At 52.5% G+C, this 13,015-nt stretch overlaps 5 protein-coding genes across 5 annotated transcripts; all 5 read left to right on the top strand.

The window, feature by feature from the left end:
* Positions 1-1,524: 1,524 nt before the first annotated feature.
* Positions 1,525-3,006, top strand: J4E92_000106 (uncharacterized protein; the record flags this gene model as incomplete). The annotated part of the gene is made up of 3 exons (XM_051491525.1): positions 1,525-1,617; positions 1,665-1,928; positions 1,978-3,006. The coding sequence occupies 3 exons, from the start codon at positions 1,525-1,527 to the stop codon at positions 3,004-3,006; spliced, it is 1,386 nt and encodes a 461-aa protein (XP_051357037.1).
* Positions 3,007-4,270: 1,264 nt separating this feature from the next.
* LYS1 (Saccharopine dehydrogenase) lies at positions 4,271-5,949 on the top strand (the record flags this gene model as incomplete). The annotated part of the gene is made up of 4 exons (XM_051491524.1): positions 4,271-4,454; positions 4,556-4,654; positions 4,714-4,784; positions 4,840-5,949. The coding sequence occupies 4 exons, from the start codon at positions 4,271-4,273 to the stop codon at positions 5,947-5,949; spliced, it is 1,464 nt and encodes a 487-aa protein (XP_051357036.1).
* Positions 5,950-6,375: 426 nt separating this feature from the next.
* On the top strand, positions 6,376-7,280 carry IDI1 (isopentenyl-diphosphate delta-isomerase idi1; the record flags this gene model as incomplete). Its single annotated transcript, XM_051491523.1, has 3 exons — positions 6,376-6,601; positions 6,654-6,992; positions 7,048-7,280. 3 exons carry the CDS (start codon positions 6,376-6,378, stop codon positions 7,278-7,280), a joined length of 798 nt encoding a protein of 265 aa, XP_051357035.1.
* A 1,688-nt stretch (positions 7,281-8,968) lies between these two features.
* On the top strand, positions 8,969-9,853 carry J4E92_000103 (uncharacterized protein; the record flags this gene model as incomplete). The annotated part of the gene is made up of 2 exons (XM_051491522.1): positions 8,969-9,372; positions 9,418-9,853. 2 exons carry the CDS (start codon positions 8,969-8,971, stop codon positions 9,851-9,853), a joined length of 840 nt encoding a protein of 279 aa, XP_051357034.1.
* A 1,003-nt stretch (positions 9,854-10,856) lies between these two features.
* On the top strand, positions 10,857-12,245 carry J4E92_000102 (uncharacterized protein; the record flags this gene model as incomplete). The annotated part of the gene is made up of 1 exon (XM_051491521.1): positions 10,857-12,245. The coding sequence occupies one exon, from the start codon at positions 10,857-10,859 to the stop codon at positions 12,243-12,245; it is 1,389 nt and encodes a 462-aa protein (XP_051357033.1).
* Positions 12,246-13,015: the final 770 nt, after the last annotated feature.

Genomic DNA, 13,015 nt, shown 5'->3' with positions numbered 1-13,015 from the left:
GTTTTTACAGGTCACCCGAGTCGTTCGAGCACGAAACAATCATTAAACTTCGAATGTAGGGCCGGTGTCATAAGTCTAATCTGGTCCCTTATATCGTCCACGAGCGGAAGGTTTGGATAATATCTCCGATTTTAGATCGCAGCTGATGCTGGAAACGCGGTCGTTAGCTTCCTGGTACCACACCATTCAAGGAAAAATCAGAACACCCTCGAGCCTACATAGACGCTACGCCTCCATATTCTCTCATTGCTGGTCTAATGTAGGCTCTAGGCCTATTCAGCTTTTTCTTTGTATGAGGTAGTACCTAGACATCACTGCGTCTTGCCCGTGAAGTCTAACCCTTGAGGCGCAATTTGGCCAATCGAGTTAAACTTCCTGTCATTTCCTGGTAATGCAGACATGACCACTACAGCCAGACCTCACAGGCTTAATGGCAGCTGCGGTAGCAAGGCAAATATTCACTTCCATCATGTGTAGATGCCGTGGGAGACTCACGCACGAGCAACGTTGCACAGCTACCCCGCCAACAAGGCCTAACAGTAGCATCGCTTCATTCAGAGAAATAACCAACACTCTAGAGCCTACGTTAGGTCACCGTCACCTACTTTGCATGTTCCCATATTGATGTAGGCTGCAGCCCTGTTCAATCTTTTCCTTGAATAAGGTGTCACTATGAAGGAACGAGAAATCCTACCAGTGCGTCAATTGAAGCGGGCCCCTGTACCTGAATGATGTGAGCACCTCGGATTGCAGGGCCATCTGTTAGCTTGCCAGTCTTGCACTCTAGTAGTCTTGGTTCTTCTAGTGTGTGAGAGTACTTTCAGCCCTGATACTCTACTCATCTATGAAATTTCCAGCAATGAAACACAATGCTCACTTTCGACCGTCGCCAGCTCGGCCTTTGCAAGTACTGTTCTGGTCTTCTGCTATCGTAAGAGTCCGGACTTGACTTTTGAATCCACTTTGTTGACGAAGCACATGCTCAACACTGACGGCCGGTTGCTCTTTGCGCTGTCATATGCGGGAGCTGTGTCTGCACCAAACTCAAGCCTATATGAAGCAGACAGAGCATTGAACAACAAAAATCACAGTCAACACTTATCGTCTACTCAAACACAGTCTGGACTTTTATGTACATCTAGGGACATTACTATTGTGGTTGCACGTCTTCGACCACGGCTGATCATAACCATTTGAGTGCATTGCGGCTTATGCAATAGGAACGGCAGATGTCTTCCATTCCGCAGGCTAGAAGCGCATATAGCGGCTACGCGTTGCTTATCTTGTGCAAACTGATGAGAAATGTATGAGCTGTCGGTGTGGAGTTATGGATCGATGCGCTGTTGCGCGATACTGGATCCGGAAGGGCGGCACCCGAGGTCGCTCCTTCCATGCCAACAAACCGTTGGACCCTGTAAACAAACACTGCCCACCGCCTCAACACCACCACCCCACGATAGCGAACAGCCCAAGACGATACGACTGAGAAGTCCACGGCCGAATACCATCGCACAACGACCCAACATGTCTTACAATGGGCGCATGAGCATGGCGCGGACTACGCAGCACAACCAGCGCGCGCCGCCCGCAAACGAACACGACGCTTTCATGACCTTGGTATGCGCGCAGCCCCCCTCTGACTTTGCGCATCACTAACAAAACAGCCCGATCACGAAATTGCAGGCTGCATCTCAGATATCGGAATCCAGTTCAGCGTCTCCGACCTGCAAAAACCAAACCCCCAAATCATCCAGAAAGTTTTCGAATGGCTCGCCGAGCTACTCATGAACACGACGCGCGAGGTCGTTGCGCCGGCAATGCGCGCTGCGGCGGAAGACATGTGCGGTGGCGATGCGGAGAGACTCTATACAAGCGACACCAGGGATCTGATGGCCTTCTTCGTCATCCTGAGGAAGTTGCTTCGCGAAGTAAGTGACTTTGACAATCACACCTTTCGGTCCGTCCTAACTATTCCAGTGTGGCATCCACGACTTCACTTTCAACGACCTGTACAAGCCCACGCACGGTCGTCTGGTCAAGATCTTCTCGTACATGATCAACTTCATTCGCTTCCGGGAATCTCAAACCGAAATCATAGACGAGCACTTCAACAAGGCCGAGCGCACGAAGCTACGAATCGAGCAGCTATACGACGACAAGCAAGCAAAAGAGATGCAGTTGGCTGAGCTCGAGCGCAACCGCGCGGCGACACAAAGGCTGATGCAAGAGAAAGAGAAGCGCAATAACGAACTCAAGAGCAGGCTGCTAGAGTTGAAGAGGGGTCAAGAAGCGGTTGCAGAGAAACTTGAGCGTGCCAAAGCTGAGCAAGACAGGTTGAAGAAGCTGCTGCAACAGAAAGTGGAGAACAAGGAGAACGTGCAACGCGAGGTCATCAAGCTGAAGCCGTACACACAACAGAGCCCCACTGCGTTGGAGGACTCCCTGCGGGACCTCAGCGATCGACTGACCGGGGACAAGACTCAGATCGACATGCTGGACCGCCGTGCTCGTGCCCTGCAGACATCCACCGACTCATTTGCTGTAGTCGCGACCGATGTTACTTCGTGCACACGATTACTTACAGACGTACAAGCCGATTTGTCGCGCGAGGAAGAGGAGCTGGCAAAGGCATCAAGACATCGAGATGCATTAGCAGACCGAAGCAACAACGTACGCGACGTTGAACGACAAGAACGATTGCTACAGAAACAACTCGGCAACATCAACGCCCGAACAAACAAATTAAAGACCAAAGGCGACGAAGAAGCAGAACGTGCGCGCAAACGGATGGAGGAGCTACGCGAGACACATGCGAAGTTGACTGAAGAGCGAGGTGAGAAAGGACGGGAAATGGAGAGGAGGCGCGTACGCATCGAACAGACGGAGAAGAAGATGGCTGAGCTCAAGGACAACATTGAGAACGAGGTGCACGCTGCTCATGACGAGTATCTTAAGATGGAAAGCCATATCAAGCTCTACATTACGGAGATGGAGCAAAGCATCTGAGATTGTTATACCCTATGAACGAGTCACGTCGGCGTTTGGAATTTGTTTCGAGATACCATGATGTTGCAGGGCGAGGAAGTGATACCATGTAGTTTCTGACTTAATTACCGTTCTTTTTCGTTTCCCACTCTTGCATTCCTATCATGATTTCAGGGGGGTATCATGTTCAACACCTTTTCTGCTACTTGCAGTCTCTGTAAATGTCTGAATACAGCAAAAGTCACTTCAATACATTGGTCACAGGTAAGAAGAGGCGCGTACACCAGGGTCCCACCGTAAGAGTCGCTAGGATTAGCACGCATAATGAGGAGTACCAGTATGGATCAGGGTCCTCCCTATACCCGATATCGTACGTCGAGCAGCAGTACCTGCATAAGCTTGAGCAGGTGACCGTTTCATCCGGTTGAGAACAAGACGTGCTGCTCATAGTCGCATTCATATGCATCAGAAGCCGTACCAAAGTTGCACGGCACGTTAACTGAGAAACAAGCTAAACAGGCCTGTGGCCTGCAGCCTGCATTAACATAGAAGCATATAAGATCAGTAACTTAGCGTTGATGTAGGCTCTAGAAGTGTTTTACGTTTTCTCTTGTATAAGGTGACGGGAGCTGGTGGGATCTTCTTGGTGTTGCAGGAGCGCGCTGGGCAGCAAGTGTAAGGTAGCACCACGAAATTGGAGCAGGGACGACCCGTACCGTACTACATACACGCCCTTTTACTCAAAAGCGGGGTTGTGACACCCTGGCGAAGACTCATCTATGCTTATCATGTAGTAAAATGTTTTCATCTAGATTTGTGTGATGCGACCCACTACGATGATTGCTTTTGCTTTTGTTTCTGCACAACTCGATAGCATGTGGCGGATGAAGGTGTTGAGCATGTCTTGGTGTCGCGTGCAGCAAGTCCGCGGCCAATACTTTGACCACGTCTGTTTAAGAAGGCGGTGAGGTGGATCGCCAATGGCATGGTATCTCCAGGTTTGTGGAGAGAGAACAGATTGATGAGAGGCCTTGTGTGCATTAAAGCAAAGCCTTCTGGTTGGTCACCGCCCGACGGTAACCCCACATGCGAGCGAAGGCCGGGATCGGCCCCGGTCTGTAGCTTTGCGCTAATTCCCTGCGCTTTCATCATGGCTCTCAGATTTTTGTCCTTCTTGACTCACACGGGAAAAATACCGCCCTCTTTAAGAACCTCACCAACTCAGCATCCTCCACCAACACTCTCAGCACCTCTTACCTCCTCTTTTCCACAACAATTTCCCAATATGTGTCCTCCCACCGAAGAAACTCCCGCTACCAACGGCCATACCAACGGCACCAACGGCGCCAACGGCAGCAAGGAAGGCTTCACAGGTGTTACCACCAGACAGAACCCTCACCCTACACACAAGAGCCCGTATGCGCCTGTGGGTGACTTTTTGTCGAACGTCGGCCGATTCAAGATTATTGGTACGTCATAACGCCTATCTCCAGCGCTATCGGACGCGCACACAGGCGGATCGAAGTTTTGGTATCGAGAGATCCAAACGTTGCTGACTTTACCTGCGCAGAGAGCACACTAAGAGAGGGCGAGCAATTCGCCAACGCCTACTTCGATCTTGAAGCCAAGATCAAGATTGCCAGAGCTCTTGACAACTTTGGTGTTGACTGTACGGCTATGCTTCCCGGCGCTTGGCGCGAAATTTCCAGAGACTGACAACAAATTTAGACATCGAGGTCACCAGCCCTGCTGCCTCTGAGCAGTCAAGAAGGGACTGTGAGGCGCTTTGCAAGCTCGGAGTACGTACTTTATGGCAATGTCTCAGCCGTGAGAACGCATGCTAACACCTGCTAGTTGAAAGCCAAGATCCTTACCCACGTACGATGCCACATGGACGATGCAAGAATCGCCGTCGAAACCGGTGTTGATGGCCTCGATGTCGTCATCGGAACCTCCGCGTACCTCCGCGAGCACAGTCACGGCAAGGACATGACATACATCAAGAACACGGCGCTGGAGGTGATTGAGTTCGTCAAGAGCAAGGGCAAGGAGATCCGATTCAGCTCCGAGGACTCGTTCCGATCGGACCTGGTTGATCTTCTGTCTATCTACAGCGCTGTTGACAAGGTTGGTGTTGACCGTGTCGGTATCGCCGATACCGTTGGTTGCGCGTCCCCTCGCCAAGTGTACGATCTTGTACGAACTCTGCGCGGTGTCGTTTCCTGCGACATTGAGACACATTTCCACAACGACTCTGGCTGCGCCATTGCCAACGCTTTCTGTGCGCTAGAGGCAGGTGCCACGCACATTGATACCTCGGTACTTGGTATTGGTGAGCGTAACGGTATCACTCCCCTCGGAGGTCTGATGGCCCGCATGATCGTTGCCGACCGCGAATATGTTACCAGCAAGTACAACATCAAGGCGCTCAAGGAAGTTGAGGACCTGGTTGCCGACCTTGTTGAGGTCAACATTCCGTTCAACAACTACATCACAGGATTCTGTGCCTTTACCCACAAGGCTGGCATTCACGCCAAGGCCATTCTCAACAACCCTTCCACATATGAGATCATCAACCCGCAAGATTTCGGCATGTCCCGATATGTACACTTTGCCAGCAGGCTTACCGGATGGAACGCGATTAAGAGCCGTGCTGAGCAGCTTGGCTTGAAGATGACGGATGCGCAGTACAAGGAGTGCACGTCCAAGATCAAGGCCATTGCAGACATTCGCAAGATCGCTCTTGACGACACCGACTCGATCATCCGTACCTACCATAACAACCTGCACGCCAAGGAGGAGGTGCCTCTGCTACCGGGTATGACAGAGGAGGAGAAGAAGAAGTTTGCCGAAGCTGAGGCCGAACTGAACGGCGTCTCAGAGAAGCGGGAGCTTGATGCTACCGCAGATGCACAGGCCGAGGTGCCCGTTGCCAAGAAGAACAAGACCGCCACTGTGGCATAAGCGCAAGACGCTGTGTAAATATGGGATTTCTTTTGGAGTTGGCTGTTTCCTTTACTACTGTCAGGGGTGTATTTCCGAGCATATCTGCATTTCTTCCAGTTAAGGAAAAGTTTCTGAGTTTTTGATACCTGGACCGAAAAGCCCAGTGGCATCGGCAACGTGTGTAGCACTGTCAAATGATAGACAACGAATCAAAAGCGCTTGCAAGCCAAAAGTATCTCCTCCAGCCTTGTTGGTTTGGCGTGTTGCCGTTTGCCACATGCCTGCCAGTTGACCCAGACCGCCGCGGAGGTGGAGACCCTGCATGAAGGGGCGCGTGCACGCTTTCTTCATCGTCCCGATCGCCCCCTCCAAAATACCCCGAGGTCAGGACTTATTCCAGAAGCCTCAATTGCTCTCCCTACGCTCTTGTCACAATTCGCAACCATGGCCACTATCGAGACGGTTACTCAGCAGCCTGAGATCACGGCGGAGAATGTCCTGCGCCTCTTCCCCGAAGTCAACACGGCACTCATTGGGGGATCGCACAACTCGGCCACGGGCGACAGTGCGCTGCAAGGCTACGACGAGGAGCAGATACGGCTGATGGACGAGGTGTGCATCGTTCTGGACAACAACGATATTCCTATTGGCAGTGCGACCAAGAAACTCTGTACGTGGCTCCCCTCGCGACTCGTCGATGGACAGCGACTGACAAGCTCCAGGCCACTTGATGGAGAACATTGATCGTGGACTCCTCCACCGCGCATTTTCCGTCTTCCTCTTCGACTCCCAGAACCGCCTCCTTCTGCAGCAGCGCGCGACCGAGAAGATCACATTCCCGGACATGTGGACAAACACCTGCTGTTCGCACCCGCTGGGCATACCCGGAGAGACTGGCGTAGGACTAGAGGAATCTGTCCAGGGTGTGCGTCGCGCAGCAGTGCGCAAGCTCAACCACGAACTGGGTATCAAGGCCGAACAGGTGCCCATTGACGACTTCAAATTCCTTACACGGATACACTACAAGTCGCCCAGCGATGGCACCTGGGGCGAGCATGAGAGTAAGTTGTACCACTGGGTCATCGGCATACGGGATGAATGCTTACAATATACTAGTTGACTACATTTTGTTTATGAAAGCCGACGTCGACCTGAACGTCAACCCGAACGAGGCGCGCGATTCCAGATGGGTGTCTCAGGAGGATCTCAAGACCATGTTCCAGGACAAGTCGCTCAAGTTCACACCGTGGTTCAAGCTCATCTGCGAAAGCATGCTGTTCGAATGGTGGGACCATCTCGACTCTGGCCTGGAGAAGTACATGGGCGAGACAGAGATCCGGCGCATGTAAGGCATGCGACGTAGCTGTCATCAATCCCCCCGCCGCTATTCGAGCGTACCGATCCCCAGATGCTTGGCCGAGACCTGCCCCCATTTCCGAAAGTGAGGCGGTACGTGCATGCAGGCCCGGCCTTTTAGATACCACCACTGCCATTTAATCCAGTCATTGACCATTGCATTGTTCCCCACGCTTATTAGTCGTCATGGCTTTATCGTGCGGACATCAAGGCGCGCTCCTCTCCTATCGTTGCTTTCCCGTGACAGTTGATCCATGCTGACCCCGCCGTATGCTATTCTTCAGCTGATTGACTAGTGGGAACAAGCCAAAACGCAGATAACAGTGTAGCGGAAGAGTTCCGGATGTTTGCTTTATCATTAGCTGTCAGAGAGAGTAGCCTTGATGGTGGTCTCACTTCTGCGCTTATCCGTTGTGAGGAGGTCCAGCCGAGGTGTGCAGCTCAACCCTTCCTGTTTACCCCACAACCTCTTCCCAGGCGCCCTATGTCACCGCGCTACTCTATCGCTACGTACGTATCCTCGCTACAAGCGACTCGCAAACAAGCTGTGACTTGTGTCGCCAAACGATTGGCAAGCAAGCAACAAAGCAACATCTTCGTTGAGCCGCTTCGGCCCGACACCAAGTTCAAGGTCACAGGGCGGATGATAACGAAACTCGTATGCTTAACGGGCTAAGCGGTTGGTTCGAAGATAGCTCCCGCACTGAGCTATGTGAAGCATGACCTGTACCTCCACCCGACGGCGCTTGGTACGCCGATCAAGCCGGGTAGGTGAGGTATATCAAAGTCCCGACTTCCCATCTTCATCTCCGTCTCCATCACAGACACACACAGCTTGTCAATCCTCATCCCATACTACATCAGCTTACTAGCCACTGTGCCCCCACGGCATACGCATCTTACTGCAGCCGAGCTGTGCTTGCAATCCTCCACGATACGCAGCTGCTGCCGCTCGACATCAGCCAAGCATCGTACTGCAGTGCTGTCACTGGTCTTGTGACAAAGCTGCCAGCGAGTCAAAAAGCAAAGCCCAAACTTTAAGCAGCCATACATCAACTGCCACCAGTCCACACACACAAAGATTGGCACATCGGTAGCCCAAGGCGCATACTATCCACGCAAAGGTTGGTACATCGATAGTCACAGGCGCCTACTGTCGACGCAAGACTACCTCATCGGACTTACACCCTGCGACGTATCTGTCAAGCGTGTACTCAAGAAGGACCTCTGCAGCCTCACACATTGATGTCGGTTGATCTACGTCAAGCCTTCACTTCTTTACGTTATCCTTCTCGAGTCGATACCGTCTCGAGATCGCAGCTCTCTAGAGTCCACACAGGAGATTTAAATCGTCCGGCCAAAACGTAAACACCAATCAACAAGCTCAGAAAAGGTATACCAATGTAGCAGGCAATCGACGGTCACGGCTCCTGCTCAGCCCACGACGACCTATTGTAGCGACCAGACTAGACTAATCACAATTTAGTAGTGTTGTTTGAACTCAAGGTCGTCATCTAGATATCCCGCAGTTCAAGTGACTAACGTCTCACCCACGCCGAATCCCGTTCAAGCCCTGCGGGGAACACCTCACGCTGGCGAATTCGACGACTGTCCCCATAATCAAACGAAGCGGCAGATCCCATCTGAATACTAGTAGAGGCTTACAGTCGAAACCACAATCATGGCGAAAACATTCTCCCCTGTTGCGCCAGTCAGCTGTAATTATACAGTGGACACGAAGTCTTCAACCTTGAAGTCGGCTAACATTAGGATCAATGAAGTACCGGCTAGCTTCAGGATCTTGAAGCCGAAGCCAACATCTGCTGGCGCTACTGTTCTGCCTCCGCTCACCGACGGCGTTCGCGTCGTTACGGCTGCGGAGTACAAGCAGGCTGCTGAGTGCCTGGCGGAAGCCTTCGGTCAGGATGATGTTGCGAGGTACTTCATTGACGTGCCCGATCGTGTGCACTGGACCGAGGACCAAAAGTGGGCGCTACATGTTGAGATCCTCGAGTACATAACCTATGCTCACATCCTCAAGGGACTAGTGACTACGGTGGGCGACTTCGAAGCAGTTGCCCTATGGTAAGTCATGGAGACAATGAGGGCTTCGTGAGCTCACGCAACTAGGATGCCACCCGGTCAGAACATGGACGACTATCTGACAATGTTCCGCTCTGGCATGTGGCGCCTCAACTACCGCCTCTCCGCTGAAGGGAAACGGCGCTTCTTCGACGAATTCATGCCTCTCCTCCACGATACCATGCACACCACGCTTGGTGAGCGAGAGCATGACGCCTGGTACCTTGTTTACCTAGGCACTAGGCCCAGTGGCCGTGGCAAAGGTCACGCTCGCAGACTCATTGAGCATGTAACGAAGCTTGCGGACCGCGAAGGCAGGCCATGCTACTTGGAGTCGAGCAACGCCACGAACCCTCCGATTTACAGAAAGTTCGGCTTCGAAGAGACGAGGCAGATCAACCTTCAGAGGGGTGGAAGAAATATCCCGCTGGACATCATGGTCAGGGAACCCATGCAGAGCATGGAGAAGAAGAGGGGCTTGTAGGAGACTGACAGGGCACTGAGGGCATAACACCATTTCAACATGCGTGTCGCGAGGGAAAATGAGTTCTTGTGTAGTGAAATTTTGCGATATCCTTCAACAGGATCGTGTTTAGGAGGGACGTAGGCCGTAGTTGTTCAGTTTATTCGCTCATTCTGCCTGTGATTTAGGGTTGTAATCCGCAACTGCAATCATGATTTTCTAAAGAACGACAAGTGATCGAAGGTATTCCGCAATTTCAACTATGATCTTCCGAAGAGTGATGAGTGATCGAAATGTATTTAGCTGCCAACGATCGTATCAGAATGCTTGAGCTGAAGCTCTTCCGAAATAAGCTCAGGCTAGAGAGACGCAGTGATAGTTCCAACATAAGCAAAACTCGTTTCACCTACCCAACAGGCCGTGAAAATAGGATGCGCTGACATGACGCCATGGAGTGCGGATCGCAATATCGTGATAAGCCAGATTCGTAACCCATGGTTCCTCAGTATTGCGGGATATGGAATATTGGTTAGACGAGAGATTGGGGTGGAGCATGATAATCGTCGGGTGGGCAGTGCAGCATTGACGACAAATTGCGGTGTCATGAAACGCGGCATTGTTGCCCAGTTGCCAAACATGCTACGCCCTTCATCTCCTGATGATCCGCTGAGGCCGACTCTATAGCTCAGTCTTCTCGCGCACCTGTTCGTCGTGACTGATCTAGCGACTGTCCTCTAGCTTCATCTCAGCAGCGTAATCGATAAAAAAGTGGTGTCGGCCCACTCGCGAATCCGCTTCTCAGTCCACTCGGCCGCATCCGCAGCGCTACTCAACGCACCCCGCAAGCCTCGCCCATTGCCCATTGCACGCGTCGAGGGCCTGCAGACGGTCATCGTGCAGCCTGCCAGCACATCCGCGCGCAGAGGTTTTGCTGGAGCCTGCCACCCAACACCACGTAATCCCTCGCCCTCGCACCAAGTTCCCCCTTCGCACTCCCGCTCCCGCCCATATACTACCATATATCATGGTTACCCAGCGCCGATACTCGGTCACGGGCCAGACGCCCCCCGACGATGCCGAAGCCATGAAAGCGCGCTCTCCCAAACTGCAGCCTCTGGATACTAGCGTGCAGACTCCCCCGTGCGGGTACTGTGACGGCGCGCCGGAGCTGAGTTCAAACAGCGAGGCCAGCGCGGCCGGCCAGCGGAGAGGGAGAAACATGACCCAGAAGGGCACTATCGTACGCACCTCAAGCAAACGATCCGCGACCCAGCTGCCTTCGCCCAGCTCGCCTACGCGTCAGCTGCCGCCCAAGATTCCGAGATACAGACTCAACGTGGACATAGACATCAGCTCCGACACAGACACAGATTCGGATGATACGGATCTCCTGGGCGACGGGAGCGACCATGACTACTGCCACGGCGTCGAGAGCCAGGCTACCTCGTTCCCATCGACGCCTGAGCACTCGCAGCCCTATGGCGTGTCGAGCCTGCCCGATGCCACACGCTTGGAAGGACTGCAACTGTATGCAGAAGAAAGGCCCGACGACGATGAGCACATGGAAGACTACGCGCTCTCACCCTCCCACTCCAGAAACCACAGCCTGAACCGTGTCCAACTCGATGGGTCCAACGACGTACAGAAGGATTGGGCCGCACACATTGCCTCTCACAAAGAGGAGGCTGAGATTGTTCACATGGAAGATGTCCAGGTTACGTCTATCCAAGAAACACACACAACTCCCGCCGAAGACACGACCCCCGCCCCGCCAACCTTCGTCACCCTCCCGCCCGAGATCCGTCACCAAATCTACCGAAACTGCGAGAACCTCGTCATCGATAAGCCCCTCGTATACTGCATCTCTACCTTCGACGGCCAAATGCAGCATGCCCTCGCTTCCGTGTCGCGCCTCGTCCGCTCCGAAGCGCTCGCCATCTTCTACAGCTACAACCTCTGGGTCATAAAAGTCGAGTTTAAGATGATGTACGAAGCCTTCCGAGACTGGATCATTCGGCTAGGCGATGGCGCAGGGCTCTTGCGGCTCGTCAGCTTTTCAGTGCGTGGCGCGCTGTTCAAGCCAAGGCGGAGCCACACGCAGAGCATGCTCATCCACGGGCATCTTGTGCAGCTCGCTCCGGGTGTCATCGGGCCTGCGCAAGCATCGCAAGAGGACTTCTACTGCCCGCCAGACGGTGACGCGAGCTTCAAGATCGATCTCAGTGAGAAGTTTGCTGGTGGAAAAGTGCAGCTCGTTAGGAACGATGGCACCAGCGAGGCGGGAGAGCAGGCGAGACTTCGCTTGGGCAGGATGGTGAATGTGCTGTGGGAGAAGAGGCAAGCTGGTACACTCAATGGCCAGGACTGGATTGACATGGTCGATGGCTTCATCACCTTCATCGGGGGGTGGTAACGTCAACCTGCGAAGCTGAACAGGTCTGGAGCCTACATCGACGTTAGGCCACCTACTTTACGTGTGTTCATGTTGATGTAGGCTCCAGACCTGTTCAGGTTTTCTTCTTGTATGGGGTGGTAATGCGAAAGATAGTCCCTATTCGTACACACGGTGTTGTGGTATATTGGTTATGTAATGGCGTATAGCATGAGATTCACGACGTTCTGCATGGGCTGGGGCGTTGTCTGGGATGGCAAAAGGTCGCGGCATCGTCATTTATCGCACATTTCGTATCATTTCGTATCATTTCAAAGGGTAATGATGGGGGTCGAAGAGGAGGTAATACTCGACTTTGTAGACAGCTTTCTGCTTGTAGAAATATTCACATACCCCTTTACAATGACCGACGCTCGAAATACGAATACTAACGCACGTTAACCTAGGGAATACTGGACACCCTGGAGGCTATGACGATGTAAGGTCACCTACTTCGCCAGTTTTTGTATTAATGTAGTCTGCAGAGCTGTTTACATTGTTTCTTGTATAAGGATTAACATGAATATATACGCCGTTGGGTGTCATCGAAAAGGTGTCCAAGTCTGATATAGCCCTCTACCAGTATCACTTGCATAAGGTGAGCGTGTATTCGGGCTAGCCAAAATTTGATTATACCCGTTCGGAAGACGGAAGGCTTTCAGCAAACAACAGCCCACCCTGTATCTTAGATGAGCTGGCGATCCGGGGTCTCGGACTTCTCCTATTCCGGCTGGCACGTGCGTCTTGATAAT

This window comes from Alternaria infectoria, assembly GCF_024043175.1.
Source record: "Alternaria infectoria strain BMP 0036 chromosome Unknown scaffold_1, whole genome shotgun sequence".
Classification (NCBI taxonomy): domain Eukaryota; kingdom Fungi; phylum Ascomycota; class Dothideomycetes; order Pleosporales; family Pleosporaceae; genus Alternaria; species Alternaria infectoria.
This window is presented reverse-complemented; position numbering and strand designations above follow the sequence as displayed.